The 17,682-nt window shown below is 37.8% G+C and overlaps 1 protein-coding gene across 1 annotated transcript in view; it reads right to left on the bottom strand.

Annotated features, from left to right (window-relative positions):
- The window catches only part of DOCK2 (dedicator of cytokinesis 2), a 180,263-nt gene that overhangs the window by 152,269 nt on the left and 10,312 nt on the right, over positions 1-17,682 (bottom strand). Inside the window, exons 3-15 of the mRNA XM_065644433.1 lie at positions 16,074-16,114; positions 13,794-13,849; positions 13,540-13,636; positions 11,964-12,112; positions 9,871-10,006; positions 8,975-9,129; positions 8,265-8,346; positions 7,664-7,799; positions 7,030-7,105; positions 5,983-6,059; positions 5,501-5,626; positions 4,535-4,659; positions 863-961 (exon numbers count right to left, since the gene is read on the bottom strand). Of these exons, the coding sequence (XP_065500505.1) occupies positions 863-961; positions 4,535-4,659; positions 5,501-5,626; positions 5,983-6,059; positions 7,030-7,105; positions 7,664-7,799; positions 8,265-8,346; positions 8,975-9,129; positions 9,871-10,006; positions 11,964-12,112; positions 13,540-13,636; positions 13,794-13,849; positions 16,074-16,114 (1,355 nt within the window). The remainder of the gene's footprint in view (positions 1-862; positions 962-4,534; positions 4,660-5,500; positions 5,627-5,982; positions 6,060-7,029; positions 7,106-7,663; positions 7,800-8,264; positions 8,347-8,974; positions 9,130-9,870; positions 10,007-11,963; positions 12,113-13,539; positions 13,637-13,793; positions 13,850-16,073; positions 16,115-17,682) is intronic.

The following is a 17,682-nucleotide window of genomic DNA, read 5'->3' on the forward strand; positions in this document are numbered from 1 at the left end:
TTTTAAGTTTTAGAACGATGAACTCAGTAAGACTTGTATTCGTTTGTGTTCATTCATAACTTCCCTTTACAAATCTTACTGAATAACACTCCTTCACCTTAACTATGCTTTTCAGATAGATCTGCTGTTACTGATTCTGTATAAAAGTCTGAATTACAGAATAAGCTCAGCAAGAATCTAATATAGTAAGCAAAAAATAGCATGAGTCAACGTTTTCAAAACAACTAATAAGCTTGTTTCAAATTATACTTCCATTTCCGTCCTGTCCTGTTCAATTTCAGCAATATACCTTAGTGTACTAATCACAGCTTTAACATACATGACAATATCAAGAATTTTCCTCAAAATAGTATGCTTGCTAGCAAGCCTGAGACATGCTTGATAAGAACTACTGGAAGTTTCTGGGTATTTTCCAATCAAAGACATTAAAGCTAGATTAGATAATTATTGGTGTGTCTCCAAATCCAAGACAGTCTTTTCTCTCTTAAACTGTAATAATTTTGTGGGTGGGATGTGGTGTTTGGTTTGGTTTGGTTTTTGGTCATGCAATTCAAGCTCATCTCGGCTGTTTCACCAAAATGGAGCAAATGCACCATTTCATTTTTTATGAGCCATGTTAGGATATAAGCTTATCTAATATGACCTCATTTGCTTTGCTAAACAAAATCTTACATGGTTTTCTAGGCCAAGTTTTAAGCCTCAGTAACCATGTATTTCTAATAACTGATGTATGACTGAGGCTCCATCCTTCCAGCTGTATTCAGGACTACATTATCTTTTAGAAAAAGCTGATGTTGTACAGAGTCCCTATGTGAGGTAGCAAGAAATGAAGCGAAAAACATGAAAATCGTCTACAGCGTACCTTTAACGTTTCCATCCAACGCGGCTGTTTGACCTGGTAGTAAAGAACTGACCTATATTCGCTCACGGGTTTGTCCCCCGCTCCCAGGCATACAGCATTCTTACAAAAAGAAAAGAAGAAACAGGGTTTAGTGGCTCGTTAAGGCGTGTAAACTTTTACGACTTGAGCAAAACCAACCAGCGCAGGCGGGCACCGACCCGGAGCCTTCCCTGCGGCGGCGGCTTCACCTCAGCGAGCCCCGCACGAGCAGCATCGACTGTTGGCCACCCAACGCAAGCCCTGCCCGCTCTCCCTGAGCTGCGGAGCCCCGGGCCGGGCCAGCACCGGGCTCCGCTTCCAGTGTAAGGTGGGAATGACCTGTCGGAGAGCAGTGTAGGGGAAAGGGACCTGGTAGACAGCAGGGTGACCATGAGCCAGCACTGGGCCCTTGTGGCCAGAAAGGCCGATGGTACCTGGGGTGGATTAGAAGCGGAGTGGTTAGTAGATCAGAGAGGTTCTCCTGCCCCTCTGCTCTGCCCTGCTGAGAGCACATCTGGAATATTGTGTCCAGTTCTGGCTCCTCAGTTCCAGAAGGACAGGGAACTGCTGAAGAGAGATGTAGCAAGTGGAGCATCTCCCGTGTGAGGAAAGGCTGAGGAGCTGGGGCTCCTGAGCTGGACAAGAGGAGACTGAGGGGTGACCTCATCAATGTTTATAAATATATAAAGGGTGGGTGTCACGAGGATGGAGCCAGGCTCTTCTCGATAATGACCAACAGTGAGACAAGGGGTAATGGGTTCAAGCTGGAACACAAGAGGTTCCACTTAAATGTGAGAAGAAACCTCTTCCCAGTGACGTTGCCAGAGCCTGAACCAGGCTGCCCAGGGAGGTTGTGGAGTCTCCTTCTCTGCAGACATTCCAACCTGCCTGGACACCTTCCTGTGTAACCTCATCTGGGTGTTCCTGCTTCGGCGGGGGGATTGCACTGGATGAGCTTTCGAGGTCCCTTTGCCTTTGCAGGCACTCTGTGATAGCTACAGAGTCAGGACCAGCATCAACACCTGTCTTTAACAAGCTGTTTTGAATGTGCATATGGCATCATTCAAAATTTAATAATAATGGAAGCTCCACCACTGATGAAGCATTCATGTGAAGATATTGCATTTTCCAAGACTCTGATGATAACAATAATTATACTGGATCTACTCATAGATGGCATCTTACAGGGGTTATAGAGTGGGGTCCAAGAAGACCTAGGCAATGAACGTACATAGACTGGACTTGTCTTCTCAAACTGAAGAACTTCAGTAACCAAGGCATCATCTCGGTTATTAGAAGAAACACAAGTAAAAATAATCTAGCTTCATTATTCAGTTTATTTCTCCATTTATTCTAGCAAAATATCAGAAGCATTTGGTTGCATACCAAAGGTGACTTCCAAACTAAACATTGTAGAGGCACAGACAGGATACTCTCCTGCATTTTTTCAACATTTAGCATCTTCCCATTCTCTAATGACTATCACAACTAGAAAAGATCTAACTTAACGTTTTAATCAAGTCCACAATTTGTTGTAACCTAGGAATTCAGTTTGTTTAGTGAATCTGAGAAGAACCTTGGCCTACTTCTGTCTTTCCTAGCTGATTGTGGTTGCCGACTGTGCCTGCAGAGTAACTACTAATGCTGGTAATTGAAGAACTCAGGTCACTGACACCTTACCAGGCAGACATGAAACCGAGATACATGAAAAAACCCAAACATACTAAACTCTCTACTGAAGGCACAGACGAAACCAAGCCTATATAGGCTACACTAAGTACTGCAAAGGTGCAATTTTCACACTGAAAATCCAGTGAATCTTAGAAATCAGCTTCAAACACCATAGAATCATTTCGGTTAGAAGAGACCCTCAGGATCACCAGGTCCAATCATAAACTAACTCTAGCACTAAACCATGTCCCTAAGAACCTCATCTAAACGCCTTTTAAACCTCTCCAGGGATGGTGACTCCACCACTGCCCTGGGCAGCCTGTTCCAATGCCCGACAGCCCTTCCCAGGAAGAATTTTCTCCTAATATCCAATCTAAACCTCCCTCGGTGGGGATCACCAGGATGCCTTGAAACAAGAAGGCTGTGATGCTGATACCCAAAGATGATTTGTAAGGTCTGGTCAGAGCGATTTAACTGCAGAAAGGTATGTCTCATCTGCCTGAAGGCAGATTTCTCAAGGTTTCTGCACCAACTTGTTTGAATGTATCCTGTGACATTTATTTGGAACAACAGGCCTTTTACTTAAAATTGTAAACCTAGTGCTAGCTCTTCAACTGAAGCTAGTTTGATACCTAAACAGAGCCAACAAGTTTCCTGATTAGCGAACATAAACCTGTTTTCATCTGTGGATAAATAGAAACATTGAAATTAATATGAATTAATGGGTTTGAAAATTTATTGGTATTCATTTAGATTTTGAAGGCTAAAAGGGAAAAACTGTTACTTTTGTTATTAGTTACATTCAACAGCGTTTCAACTGACTCCTCAAAATTGTCATTTAAACAAGTCTAAGGCTTATTACCCGCAGAAAGCAGTCACCGTTTGAACATACATTCCAGATCACAGAGTGACAGATCCGCTTTCTCCCAGCATTGGGAGAAAGGATCCATCTGCAGAAATGAGCATAATCTTGGAATGCAAGACTGAATGCATTGCGATAGGTTAATTTCTTTAAGTAATACTTTGGTATGTGTATTTTAAGCTTATTAGCTGTGAACAGACAGGACAGAGGTTGGTGAAGTCGATTTCACAGCAGAGCTAACTTCTATACATGCAAGTCGTGGTGTTTTCAGAGGTACAGGCAGCGTTTTGTAATCAGGATTACAATTTGTTGTGTGGACCCTAAGCGTTATACGAGTTCAGCATTTTCTTCATTCAAGCTTTAAAGTCACAATTTAGGTCAAGCATTTAATTGTAGTTCATAAACACATTTCAGCAAGTCATGAACCATAATGAGTTACTCCATCTTTATTTTATCTCAAGAAGTGTCAGTGTGATTTCACCCTCATGATCACAGTACTAGTTTAGTGAACAGTAGAAAACTCAGAAAAAGGAAAGGCCAGAAATCCCCCTGAATACTGATCTGGTCTTAAGAATCCCCAAGGAAAATAGAAAAATTCCTCAAGACCAAAACAGACAAAGAAAAAGACACTGTAAACATTTAAGTTGCATATTTACAGCATCCACGGTCCTCTGTCACTAATTTCATTATTTGCCACGTAATTCATCCAAGGAACAATGACAGAGTCTTTCTCGCGCAAATCGAGGGTTTGTTATGTAGCAGAAATGACACTTTAACATTTAAATCTACAAATTGCATTCCTCTGGGAATTTCCACAAGAAAAACCCTAGATTAAGAATGCAGTAATTGTCAAAAATAGCACTTGTTCCTTAGCACAGCTAAAATAGGTCATTCAGTGTTATTCCTCATTACAGCTTTATGCAAGACATTTATAGGACCTTAATAGACACATCACTTTAAATATCATAAAACTTATCAGTCACGAGATTTCACAAGATGGCTCAGGTGAGGGAACTGCAATTTTTTTACCAATGGTATTTTATAAAAAATTCTAAGTTTAAGGCTTTCTTCTAAAATGTAACTCATTTTTATGTCTATCATACAGAAAAAAGAAAACTTACTGGCATCACTTTTCCTTCTTCATCACAGACACACATTATCACCTCCACATTTCTCTGAGTTGTTTTATTGTATTTATCGAAATCTCCATACAGCAATGTGATATAAATGTCATTTCTTATATCTCCTACAAAAGAAACGGAGAGGTTAAAAATCAATGAAAATGCCGTGAGAGCATATGGTCAACAGCTTCACAAGAGTACCTCTTTCTGCATTGAAACAGCTAAGTGTCTTATTTTCCACCTGAATTTAATTTTTCAGCTCTGTTATTCTTAGCTGAAAAGATAACTATAATGTGATGTGAAAGGACCCAAACGAGGGTCCTGCAAGTGGCTTGAAGCAATTCTCGTCCTGCACTGACACCTGCTGGCGAAGTGCCCAATGGTGCCCTTACTGAATTTTGCCCAAATACTCAGCTCTCTTTCTAGAGAGAGCTTCAGATTTTCGTTGTCTCCTGTGAACAAATTAATATGACTTTTTCGAGTATCGAGAGTTGACCTGAAGGATTTGATGTGGGGAATGCTGTTTATTTTTAAAAAAGGAATACTGCAGTGAGTGACTTCAACTGGACAATATCGTAAATGGAAAAAAGAGACTGTAAACTCACGCTCATTATAATTATTAAATGACAGTTATAAGTTACAATGAAAATAAGGTTAATTTAAAATTCAAATAGGCATTCACCATAATCTACGTAGAATACAAGAAAGCTATGTACAAGGAGCTGGGATTACCCCTCACTGCCTTGATTTTATTTTTTCTATTTAAGTACTAGAAAAAACTTTCCAAGGATTTCGCTATTTTCCATAAGCCTCTAATATTGGAACAAAACTTACAATGAGGAGTGAATTCTAAAGACCTTCTGAGTTACCCCTTACAGAAGTAAATAAATAAGGCTGCAGCTGATGCTCATTGACCTAGGGAATCAAATAATATCCATTCCTATTAGAGAGCAAAGCACCTCCTACCTGGCATGATTATTTCAGGAAATCCTAGCTTTCTAGCAACAACTGTGGTCCTGTCTACAAGATGTGGATAGTCCTTCCTAGTTTGAATCACATCTCCGACCAGCATTTTCACAGTTACCCAGACACCTATTAAGAGGAAAAAAAAAGAGATTACATTTATGGTAAGGGAAAAAATGAAAAGGAATCTGTCCTCAGATGATTGCTGCTTCTACCCACCAAAACAGTGACAAGAATTCACTTTCCCCATTTCCTTTAGGTGAAAGAACTCCATAACGCAAAACTGTAGCTACTAATCTAAACAGCTCCTAAGATTCTGCAACGAACTCATGATTCTAGACTTCCAGCTTCAGAGTTGACCCACCTCCAAGGTGCTGCTACAGCTCTAACATAACAGCCTTTCTCTAAAATATAAACAATATAAAATCAAGTGCCAGAAAAATTAGTTGTTACTTTACTAAAATAAAAATTAAAATCTACTTCACCTTGTCCACCACTGTCTCCTTTTGATGCAGTGACTTTGCTTAGGAGACTGTGTAAAAAGTCATTCTCCGCCACTACCCTGCAGGAGAAAAATCAATGTCTACTAGGAATTAAGTGCTAAATATATCAAACAACATTCAGAACATGAATGACAGACAGCCCTCAGTCCTCTTGGTGGTACTTGACCTTGTTGTATGTTCTGTAATATCATTACCTCTCACTCCAAGTTGCAAACCACTCACACATTAAGCTTATAGACACATTGACATGAAAAAAGATTAAATTGACAACTTTAGGAATGGCGTTTTGTAACAGAGTGACAGTATGAAAGGTTAGCATTTTGTAGGAACGCACGACCTGAATGCATTCACCAACATGCCAGTCCAGACCACTTTCTCTGATAAACAGCCTGACGAATGAACTTTGATATTTCTTCTTCAGCTGTTTTTGAAATTAGAAATAAATTCTCAAATAACAAATATGTCGGATTGAATTGTAAACAATTAATTTTTTTCTCCATAGTAGATAGCAGCAGTGCTATGTAGAATGCACAAATATGTTTCCAGTGAGAACTGGCATCTATGCATCTGATCTGTGAGTATCACTCTTTTAGGCAGCTGGTCTGAACTTTTTTTTTTTTGAAGGTAGGTAGTGTCTGACAGCTTAAGTTCTTTCAAACCAAAACCAGGTTTTTACTCAGAATTTTCTCACATTCAAAACACACTGAAGCACATAAGTTACTAGTTACTCATACTTGTAAAGCTTGCTGTTGGGTATGTATAACTATTAAACTTGGATTTTGTAAAGTAGGACATGGTATCAACTGTGTGAAGGAGCACATTCATAGAAATATACATTCATTTTACATGCTATGTAACCCCTGTCAAGTCTTAAATGCCTCTTAGAGATACTTAAATAATTAGCACTATTACAACACATAATTATTAAAAAGAAAAAATCTTTTTCTTGAAACATTTCAGACTGTTAAACCAAAAACTATATAGAAATATTATTATGCATATAAAAAAGATATCTAACGACCGTCTTACGGGTGAAACGGAATGAAATGCTGCTTTTCTTCATCACTTTCTGCTTTTCCTTTTATGATGTCTGTAATATCCATAACTAGAAGAGGAAAAGAAAAATCATCAAAACATATAATAGCATCACAAAATATCTCGTATTTTCTATCAACGAGGTACATTAATGTTCTTGTGCCTCAAGGTTAAGATAAATTTTTCACTAGCAAGCACTGTAGCCCATGAAGGGTAGATTTGTTTAGTTGAGTGCAAACTCCACACTACAAACATGACATTGTGTAAAGGGAGAACTACTTCAGATCAGTTTTGTTCTAATCCTGCAAATACAGGGATGACGGCATTGGCGATGCTCTTTGGACAGTTGGTTTTATTTCATTTACAAGGAATTCTATAATCTGGTACTGTGCTTTGGTTTGCACTGCGTAGCAGTAAGTATGAATTATTAGGAAATTAAATTCAAAAGCTCATTTCTGACCCGAAGAATGCTAATATAGGTGCTTTATGGACTTAAAAAATTAAGTATGGAAGATAGTTGATATAGCTATTTTGTATTCTAATGTATCTTGGTAGAGATTCTATGGCCCAGGGTGGGCAAGTATCCCTTGGGTCCTCCTTCAGATGCAGCACAGGATACATCAGTTACCTGCTACTCCAAAAGGTCGTCTTAGTCCTTGTGTGTATTTCTTTGAGTTACTATCTCTAAGATCCATCCTTCCAACTCGGACTATTTGACAAACTAAATAAATTTTGTCTCTGCTAAGGTCTTTATTTCCAAGATCCTATGATACAAACAAAAAAAGAATTGAAATACTATTTAGGAAAGAACCAAACTGAAATTTAAACAGGACCTCCAGTAATAAATTGAGCCTCCGTAATCAATGGGAAAAAAAAAAAAAACCAAAACCAACACCCACAACACACAACCACAAACTGAACCCACAGAAAGGATGAAAAAGCTGACAGTTTAAAGTTTGGAGAACACGTAAGGCAAGATAAATAGAGAAAATAGTAGCAATCAAAAGGTAGAGCAGATAAAAATATCAAGTCATTAGGAAGTTTGTGTGGCAATAAATTGAAGCATTGTCACTGCCCTAAAGCACTCATTGAGTGGTCATCTTGCTCTGTTTTGTAGACTACTTCTGCTTCCTTCATCCTCTTTGATCTTCAGGAGTTCTGACGGTGACCACAGAGAAGAGACAAGCCAATTTGCAAATACGAAGTAAGGTAAACTGTAAAACACTTACTGTGAACACGACTTTAAGATTGTTGAGCATATCAATTTCCTTCGGAAAGCCTTTACTCCCCCATCTCACCAAGTAGTTCTCACTGTTTTTAAGATAAATATCTTATTGTCATGTGATTTTAAAATTCTTCCCTTCCACAGTACATTAAAACCACAGTACAGAACAAAAGTTGCATAACAGACAATAGTCTATGGTGATTTTTTGAATCTAATACCAGACTAAAAAGACAAGTAGAATGCTATACAAGAAACCATCAGTAAATTCTGAACTTAAGAGAGAACGGCACCTTTTTTTGGAGGAAGCATTACCATCGTCATAGTGTGTTTGACAGGAATACCCAACAGAATCTTAATGTATCTTTGAATTTACAAGTTACTCCCATTTTGTCCCCTTCCCCCGTTTCAGCACTTTACTCCAAACATGGCAACATTCGCCATCGAGAATCATCTCTTAACTTTTAAACGGTCTGAGGCTTTTCGGAAATTCTGAAGTGTTCAGTCAAGGAATTACCTGTCAAAATATTTGGGATCCCTTACCCTATAATTCTCTAGTAGCTGCCAACAACTAGATCTGTCCACGCTTCCCTTTCCTTTTGCTTTTCTTCCTTTTCTTCGTATATTCTATGCATTACTATCATATTGGCAACTATTTTACTTCATTCTGGCCAGCTCTTTCTGCTACTCTTTTGCAATAAAGAAAAGAAAACTTACCTTATAATGGTTGATTTCTGAGGATCGTATAGTGACATAAAGAGTTCTGCATCCTCTCCAATTCGGCAAACAAAATTCCTCACAAAGACATATAGGCTGTGGGTGGGGGATGAAGACATTCGGGAATATGATGCATAATCTGGTTGATCCTTTGACTACTCAGAAGGAGAAAAATCATTAGCTGGGTCCATTAATTAAAATGTTGAGATACAAGCAGGTTCAATTTTTAATCATATGTAACTGTTAATCTTGAAAAATTATAGAAAATTTGGATAAAAATACTTGTTTCCAGCAAATAGGCATTGCCCTGTATATTCATCTGAATTACATTGCTTAATAACGCATACATGACTAGCGAATGAGTTCCTGACCCTCAGCAATGCTTCACGAGTGTATCAACATCCTTTTCTACTACGAAGATAGAATGTTAGCAGTTTAGAAGGTGCAGAATTCTTCAGCTCCACACTAACTAACAAGCAGCAACACATTGCTAACAACCAGAGTTGTCACAAGATCTTCTAAAAAGGAGCTAGGGTTAGTCATAGCTTGCAGCCTGAACTCCAAGTATAGAACGACTTGCTACACAAATCAGCCTATTGAGTAGCCCACAGACTTAAAAGGAGGTGTATTTCCATTTAGGAATCCAAGAATGGATTTAGAACCAGCTTTAGACACAGGCTTTCAGCCTAGCCCACAGCCCGAATCCAGTACACAAATGCAACTAACGCGATTTGAGGCTTAGCTGTATTTATAACACATGAATCTACTCTTAGTTCAGTCAGAGGTGAAAGTATCTACCAGCTTTTATGGTAGACGGTTACATCCTTCAACCCTTGTACTGGTTTTTCATTTTTATTTTAGCAAAGGAAGAATTAAGTTGGGCCAGTCATTCTTACCATTTCCTCCTTAATTCGCTCAGTGATTTTACTAGTTGCTTCTTCGTGTGCATGAAATAAGCTGATGACACTGGTTTTATCTGGATCCAAGATATTTCCATCTTCATCTCTAACTATTAGGTCTAGCTCAAGTATCCTGTAAAAATAAAAAGAATACAAATGTCAGGATTATTTTCTTTTATAAAAATAAAGCTTAGAAACATATGCAGAAAGACCTGCTTCAAGTTTCAAAGCAATCAACTAAGTTTAAATACATGCAACAATATCCGACTGAAAAAATTAGCTAAACCTCTCAATTTTCTTTTCAAGTTGTTGTACCGTACTTATACGTCTTAAGAACTTACAGTCACATCACCAGAGCTTTTAAAAGCCTATCACATGCCTATCACCATGTTCAATGATCAAGTAGTCTTGGTCTTTTCTGCTGTTCACATATAACCTATGTAATCAGGATGCATAGGATTTCCGGTAACCTTTTGCTTTTATGTTGCTCCCTTACTCTCCCAGTCCCATTACTTAACTGACTACTATGCTCTGTTGTTCTTTGCTCACATACAAATCGTGCCTTGGTTTTTTTTTCCCCCTCAACATTCAAAACTCAGGTCTTACCTCCATACCTCCTACATATTCTTGCCAATGGTGTCGTGGTGTCACCTCAGCCAAGAGATACCCTTTCTTGCCTATCCAGGATCTCACTCCTCCGCCTCCTCTAAAATTGGTCTAGTTCATGCTGGACTGTACCTTTCGCAATGTCTGAAATGGACTGGCTGCCCTTTTGGCACTGCTCATGTTGTTGAAGCAGTCTGTATCAGACTGCAAGCCGTCTTCATCACGTTCCATGATTATCTCCTGATCTGGTGCTCAATTTCCTCTCCTCCAATGACCCACTCAGCCTCCATCGTCATTCCCCCGTATTCCTTCTCTGCAGTTTGGCAAGTTTCCTTTGCACATCACAACTCAACTCCACACTTTCAGGCACCTACACATACTATTCAACTTGCGCTTTTCCTCTATAAAATCCCAAACAATTTTAAACATCTCTTCCACCTCTGTTCCTCTAAAGAAGGAACCTTACTGTCTCATAATTTGGAAAGAAGAGTGTGAAAACCAAAGTCTGAACGCAAAGAAATGTTAGTCTTGTCTTAATCTGACTTGGAGTGACCATTCAGTTCCACATAGCATAGCGGAATTCCCATAGCGTGTTCTGTAAGAATACAGTTTATCAGAAATCTGTGCATCCAAATCATAGTGAACAAGTCAAAAGTTTCATAACATCTCATGGTCATTGTTTATGTCTAGCCACAGGTAACCAAAGACTTTCAACTGCGTATAAGCCTTCAAGACCACAACAACCACAGTCACTTGCAAGAGATAAATACAGTTTATAAATAGATTCCAATGCCTACAAAACCAATACTGCAAAGATTTGTTTATCAAGTTCTCGCTCCCTCTTTCTCAGAGGGTGGAACATCACTTGACCACACATAACCCCATTTTTGCCAAAAAGGTGTTGTGTTGCAGTGACTTTTCATTAGCAAGAAGCAGACAAGGGATTTTGTCAAATAACTAGTCTATCCCTGGTAGTTTCACTTCTATTACCAGAACCAGAGCTCTGCCTGGAAATTCCCTAGTGAATTGGGGAGTACGGTGGTGGTGTGGGGCTTTAGCCAAGGCTCTGTACGTTTCAGACTTTTCAGACTTTTGCTGTTTATTCACCACACGGTGGTCTCTCAGGACCACATTTGAAATGGTAGCATAACACTACTAGAGGGGGCCTATGTTTGTGAAGGATGGGCAAGTTTTGGGTGCCAAGTACACTGACATATGTATATAAAAGCCAGTTATCTGACCTCAAATTTTTACAATTGTCAAGCTCATGTATCTATAATTAACAAATAAATTAATATTTTGTAAGTGACTTGCTATGGGAAGCCTCACCACAGTATGTATTATTATCACAGAAATAATAGGGGAAAGTTTGAAAAGGAAGATTCAATGTCTACACCTCACATTCTGCAAACAGAAAAACTTGATCTCTATTCTAGCTGGGTGCTTTAAAATCATGTTTTCCAGAGGCAACGTACACTACTTACTTGTTTCCATAGTCAATTTTGGAAGTGACTTTCTGTTTGAGCTCTTTGAGCTCATCTTTTGGCAATGTCCCAGACAGAAGCTGTGACCGCCACTCCATTAAGTCATACATCATAGACTGCACCTGCTGGAACCGCTCTTTCTTATTTGTCTGAGACAAAAAAGAAAATAGATTTCAGGCTTCAAGTTGAAGTGAAACATGTGTCTTGAGCATTAAAGAACGTGTCATATTTAATGCTAAATGATTGCACGAGCAAGAATTAGGCAAAGTACTGAGCCTGGCTTCTTTCCTCCTCTCATCCCACAAATTATTAAGGACAGAGTTTCCCATGTGACCGTAAAGAAATGACATTAAACTTAAGCAGTTCGTATGGGGACAGCAAACAACGTTATTTTTGTTTTACTTAATTGTGCTGTTTTAAAATTTGCTAACTAAGTCTCATCAAGAGAAAACATTATAGAACCAATTTACTTCTGTATGAGATAATGATAAGAGCATGCTGGGAACAGCGACACTGGATTGTGGTATCAATACATTTGAGAGAAAAGAGAATGCATACAAGTCACTAAAGCAGTTCCAGTGTCATTCAGTGAAACAAGTTTTAATTGTTGACTTTAACAAGAGGAACACTAAGAAGTGACATGTTTTGGAAAATAAATCAAGGAAGAAAAACTGCACCATATTCAAGATTTCATTGCCCCAACAGGGAAAAAGCAAAATCCAACAGCTGGGATCCTGGAGCAGTCAGTGCAAGATTTTGAAACCGGTTATCCATTAGAAGAGATTACTCAGGTACTAGAGAATTTACCATATTTTGACGTTTCTCTAGTCAACATTTCAACCCAAGTCTGACAGCCAAAAATTCATAAACAAGTCACTAGAATCAGCAGGGATTAACGTAGGATTACAATATGCAAAATTATTGTGCAAATGTAGATATTAGCCTTCTACCCTTCAAATTCGAGTTTTATCCCTCAGTCTTGTAGTCCAAGGACAGGTATAATATAAGAAAGGTTTGGTCTCTGTATAAAGGATCATTGAGATCTGCAGAAATACTTCAGGTCCAATTAAAATAAGATAAATTCAGAAAAGGAAAAATCATTTTCTCCAAGAGGGAAAAAATATGTTTTTCTTTAGGAAATGTAAAATTAAGATAGTGAAGGTAAAAAGATCAACTTCTTGAAATTGCCAACTGTTAATAGCTACACAATCCCAGAACTTTTGTTCTAGCATCCCAAGAACACGGTCAATCTTTTTTCTTTCATCTTAGTTATGTTTGATACTCCTATCTTGAAACTTGTCAACTCTACAAAGAACAATTATGCAAAGTTTATCAAGTACAGGATACTCAAGGTTGAAACTAAACGCATGAAGTTACACCACACCTCAGCAGTGTCAGCCTTTTAATTGAAAGCCATTGAAGAAAATGATAATCATCTAAGCAGTGAAGTAGTAATTTCTTAAATCATCATGGATACTGCCCTGCATCTAAGAAGAGACACTAATTTGAACTAGGTCTCAATATGCATAAATAGGACTAATTAACAGGCTACACACAGTGTGCAAAAATATCGTACCACATAGAGCTGTTTCCAGATGCTCCCCCATTCCCAGAGGGTAGTGGTAACTTCTTGAACTAAAGGAATTTCAGCAGGTATTATATTTTCTGTATGTCTAGGAAAGAGAAGAAAATTTAACACGATGAAAATGAAAAGAGAGTTTCTGCATTTCATGGATTTTATAGCTACTGCGTTCAAGGCACATAAATGCCTTAAAACTCAGTCTTTAGCAGATTAGATGCTTAATGTAATAAAACAGTTAAGTTCAATACCTTTTCTTTTCAACAGTAACTTCCTTGATGTGGATGAAAGATTTAGGAAATATTCCCTGTTGAAAGAGACAAAAATTAAGAATATCATCCACTCTTATTCTCCAAGAACATTTAAGTAACAAATAAGAGCTTTCCAAAACCTACTTATTCTAAATATTCTTCATCAAACTAAAACTATGACCATGAACTGTAATCTCCAAATTAACTACTGCCTAATTTTTTGTCCAACTAGATGCATTTCTGTTTGACAGACAAATAATATAAATTGTCATATCCTTTTATGTAAACAGAGTGCATAGAATCACATTTCTTCAGAAGAAACACCTTCTTCCACCTTTATCCCCCAGTAAATACAGTGTAAAAACAGTAGAGATACATGTTCTCTGTGCATCAGCCCGCATATTTCTCATTCTAGGAAAAAAAAATGTAGTCTAATTTAGACATCAGCTTGATTATCAAACCCAAAAGATCTCACGTGATGTGCCCTTATTCTACAACAGCTGAAATGTTTTAAGTCACACTAAAGGAGCATTTGACCATGAATCTACCCAAACCAATCGTCTCATTAACTAGAAAATCTAGTCTTGGTGACCAAGCTAGGTTCTTCTTGGATTCTTCTCTATTCAATAGCTGACATACACGTGTGGTGCTTTACAGAGCCTTTTTCTGAATTAGATTTCAGCTTTTACAGCCATTTGCTTTTAGCACTGGATCTTAAAATACAGTCATGTCTTATCATTTCCACAGTTTTTCATTAAATGTAAGTTCCAAAGAATCCATGAAAGAGCAAAGTAAAAGAAGCAGGTCCCATTAATAAACTTAGTGAAATCTTAGTACATGAAATTAATAATACTTCTCAAAACATGTTATGCACGTTGACCTTAGAGTCCTTTAGCAATATTATGAATTAGTTAAAAGGAAATGTTGTTAGTTCTGGTAAATATTTTCCCTTATTAGTTTTAGACTAAGTTTTAATCAATTAAAATTAAAATTTTAATTAGAATAAACAGCAATAGCATTTTGGGCCAAAAGAAGTGTCAAAGGAGTTTTAGTTATAGTATTGCGCAAGATGGGAGGATGCTTAATTGTTCTCTCATGTCCACCTTAAATTATTGTAGATCAACCAGCTGATAGTAACTACTTAGAGTAGCTTCCAGTGAAATACTATGCTGTATGAAGGACTTCCAGTGAACTACTTTGTCACTAGCCTGGCTTCCACCTCATCTGTGATGAGCTAGAAATGGAAGCAAGCAAATAAGGTGTACTGCGCAGTTGTATCTGAGCTCATAGAACACGAGAAACAGGTATAAGTCTGGAGAAAATTATTATGCATGATTACCACAAATACTCATTCATTCCTCTGTCTTTTAGGACGTCCAGTCATTGAGCAATCAAGTAAAACAGTAAACGAAGCACCTAATACTTCCAAAAGGAAACTAAAATATTTTACTCTCACATACAGTTGGAAAACAGACACCAATTAGTTGCTCTAAGTCAATGCAAGTTATTGCTCATACCTGCGAGCAACTGAATAGAAAAATAAGAAAAATGAGAAATAGACACTTAAGACTGGTCTGATGTTTTTCTGATGGCATATTCTATGCCAACAACTGGCGCTCTGCTCCCCAGATGTCCCAAATATCCTTTTTTAAGTGACTGTCAAGGTTTTGTACATTCTTTTTCCAGGCTACAGAAAAGCAACTTCCAAAGATTTTTACTGTAATATAAGGCATGAGCCTCTAACCTCCTACCTTTTTTACATCTGACACTAAAAAGTGATTTTTCTTGCTGCTTAACTCAGGAGTCAAACCCAGGGTAAAAACTATTAATTTGTGGGTTTCAATCTTTAGGTATAAGAATACTGACTTTCTTTTTAATTAATGTGATTTTTGTACACTAGAGATCTATTTAGGAATTTAAGCCTGATGGGAGTTGTTTATATTGAATGGAGCCTAAAGAATACTTAGCAAAAAAGTGCATAAACAGGCATATCAAATTAATTCAAAAAGTTATTTCAAATGATGTCTTCATCAGTCTGTTGACCTGAAGGCACAGTAATTTTTTCTTCTCTGAAATGCTTCTCCCAGTCCTCACTTCTAGTATTTACCAACATTGTCAAGGACAAATTCTGATCATTTTATTCAGCTTGAAATGAAAAGAGAATGGAGATAGGTGGCTTCAGAGGTCAGAATAGGACTATCTGATAAGAGCTACTAAAAATACACTTCATGGGTTGATTCCTTAAAAATAGTCTCATAAGAATGAATTGCATACTCTTACCTCTGATCCTTTATGTCTTACTAGGTAACCCTTGTACCAATCTAAAAGGAAGAAAGAGTGCACTTAGTATGCAGAATATTTGCATAAAAACCATATAATCAAGTCACAGAGTTTGTTTCATATGAGGACTATCTGGCATAAGATGTTTAAAAATTGATAGTTACTCCATAAATAAATAGATGAACATAAAGTGAATATGAGGAAGCATATTTAGCATGGCTTGCACTTTAGCAAATATGATTGTATGGTCTAGTTTCAAGTCTTGCATAATAAGTAGACATAATCTTACACAGAGTTAAACACACTCACACTCACATAAAAAAGGTAAGATAAGCTGGTTTGTAATGTAATATAACACACCATGCACATATTTATCTCTCTCAACCATGATCACTCATGATATTGGATAGCCCATGAAGCTCTCCCAATGGTGTTCTCGCATTGGTCCAATCCAGTACATGGTTGTTATATATTCAGCTTCCTTGGATGTAAGAGCAGTAAGCCGTATTTCTGCGTGACAAATCACATCTTCTGGACCCAACTTGAACGAGCATCTTCCTAGCGTAAAGTTCAAGGCAGAATCTCAAGAAAAAGAAAGGCTATTATGGGGCCCGTGCTCCATTCATAACTAGAAACCTCTTCTGAAAGAAAAGACTGTAGCACTGCAGTAGAGGCAATTAAAATACTAATTCAGACTTTGTTCCCTCTATGCCCCAGTTAAATCACAATAAACTTCTACATGGAACCTAAAATGAAGCGTTCAACCTCACTCAGTTACAGAAGCAGCCACATCTAATGTGCACACATTCCATCATGAAACATTACCTGCACAGCAACGGTATTCAACTCTATTGAATACTTCTATTTCATCCCACAGAAAGCATTTTATGACTAAAAGCATACATTTGAGTAACGTTTCATGAGCAGATATTATCTCTTCCCTACTACCTTTTCACTCCTACCATTTCTAACACAGCACAGGTAATTCAGCTATGCAACAAAAGCATTTAAAAAAAAAATAAATTCCCAAACAGTACTGTGAGAAAGTTAACGTTAGAAATCACAGGAGAATCATTGTCCTGAGCCTGTCTTTGAGGTCAGGTTTTTTTTTTTCAGGTTTTTCAGCCCTGAGGTTTTTACCCAGTATCTTGTCAACAATGAAATACCGAATGACTTCTAAAACTGAATTATTTGCATATAGTCTCCAATTTACAACCAAGTGCGTAAAATCTATTTAATCCGATTTGCTGTGACTGCACGTGTGTGTTCTGTGCATGTATTTTGTGCATGCAAAACAAACTAAAATAGCACATAACGTGAACGCAGGAAAAAACCTGTTACTGGTGGTTACTCTTCAGCTGCAGCTGGCAGCATATTTTTAAGATACCCGATAAAAGATTAACTTCCTCGCTTGCACAATATGAAAGATTCTACTTCTTCATTGACGAGCAGATTTCATAAGGCAAACTATGGCATAGCTTGCTAAAGGCAGAGCATTCAGAAAAGACTTTTAGTTAAAAAAAATAACCCCATGAGGTGACCACTCAACTTATTAGGCTGAGCTGACAACCTGAAAACAAATGTACCACAGGAGTCAGAAACCTGAAAT

The sequence above is a fragment of the Caloenas nicobarica genome, chromosome 13 (assembly GCF_036013445.1).
Source record: "Caloenas nicobarica isolate bCalNic1 chromosome 13, bCalNic1.hap1, whole genome shotgun sequence".
NCBI lineage: Eukaryota > Metazoa > Chordata > Aves > Columbiformes > Columbidae > Caloenas > Caloenas nicobarica.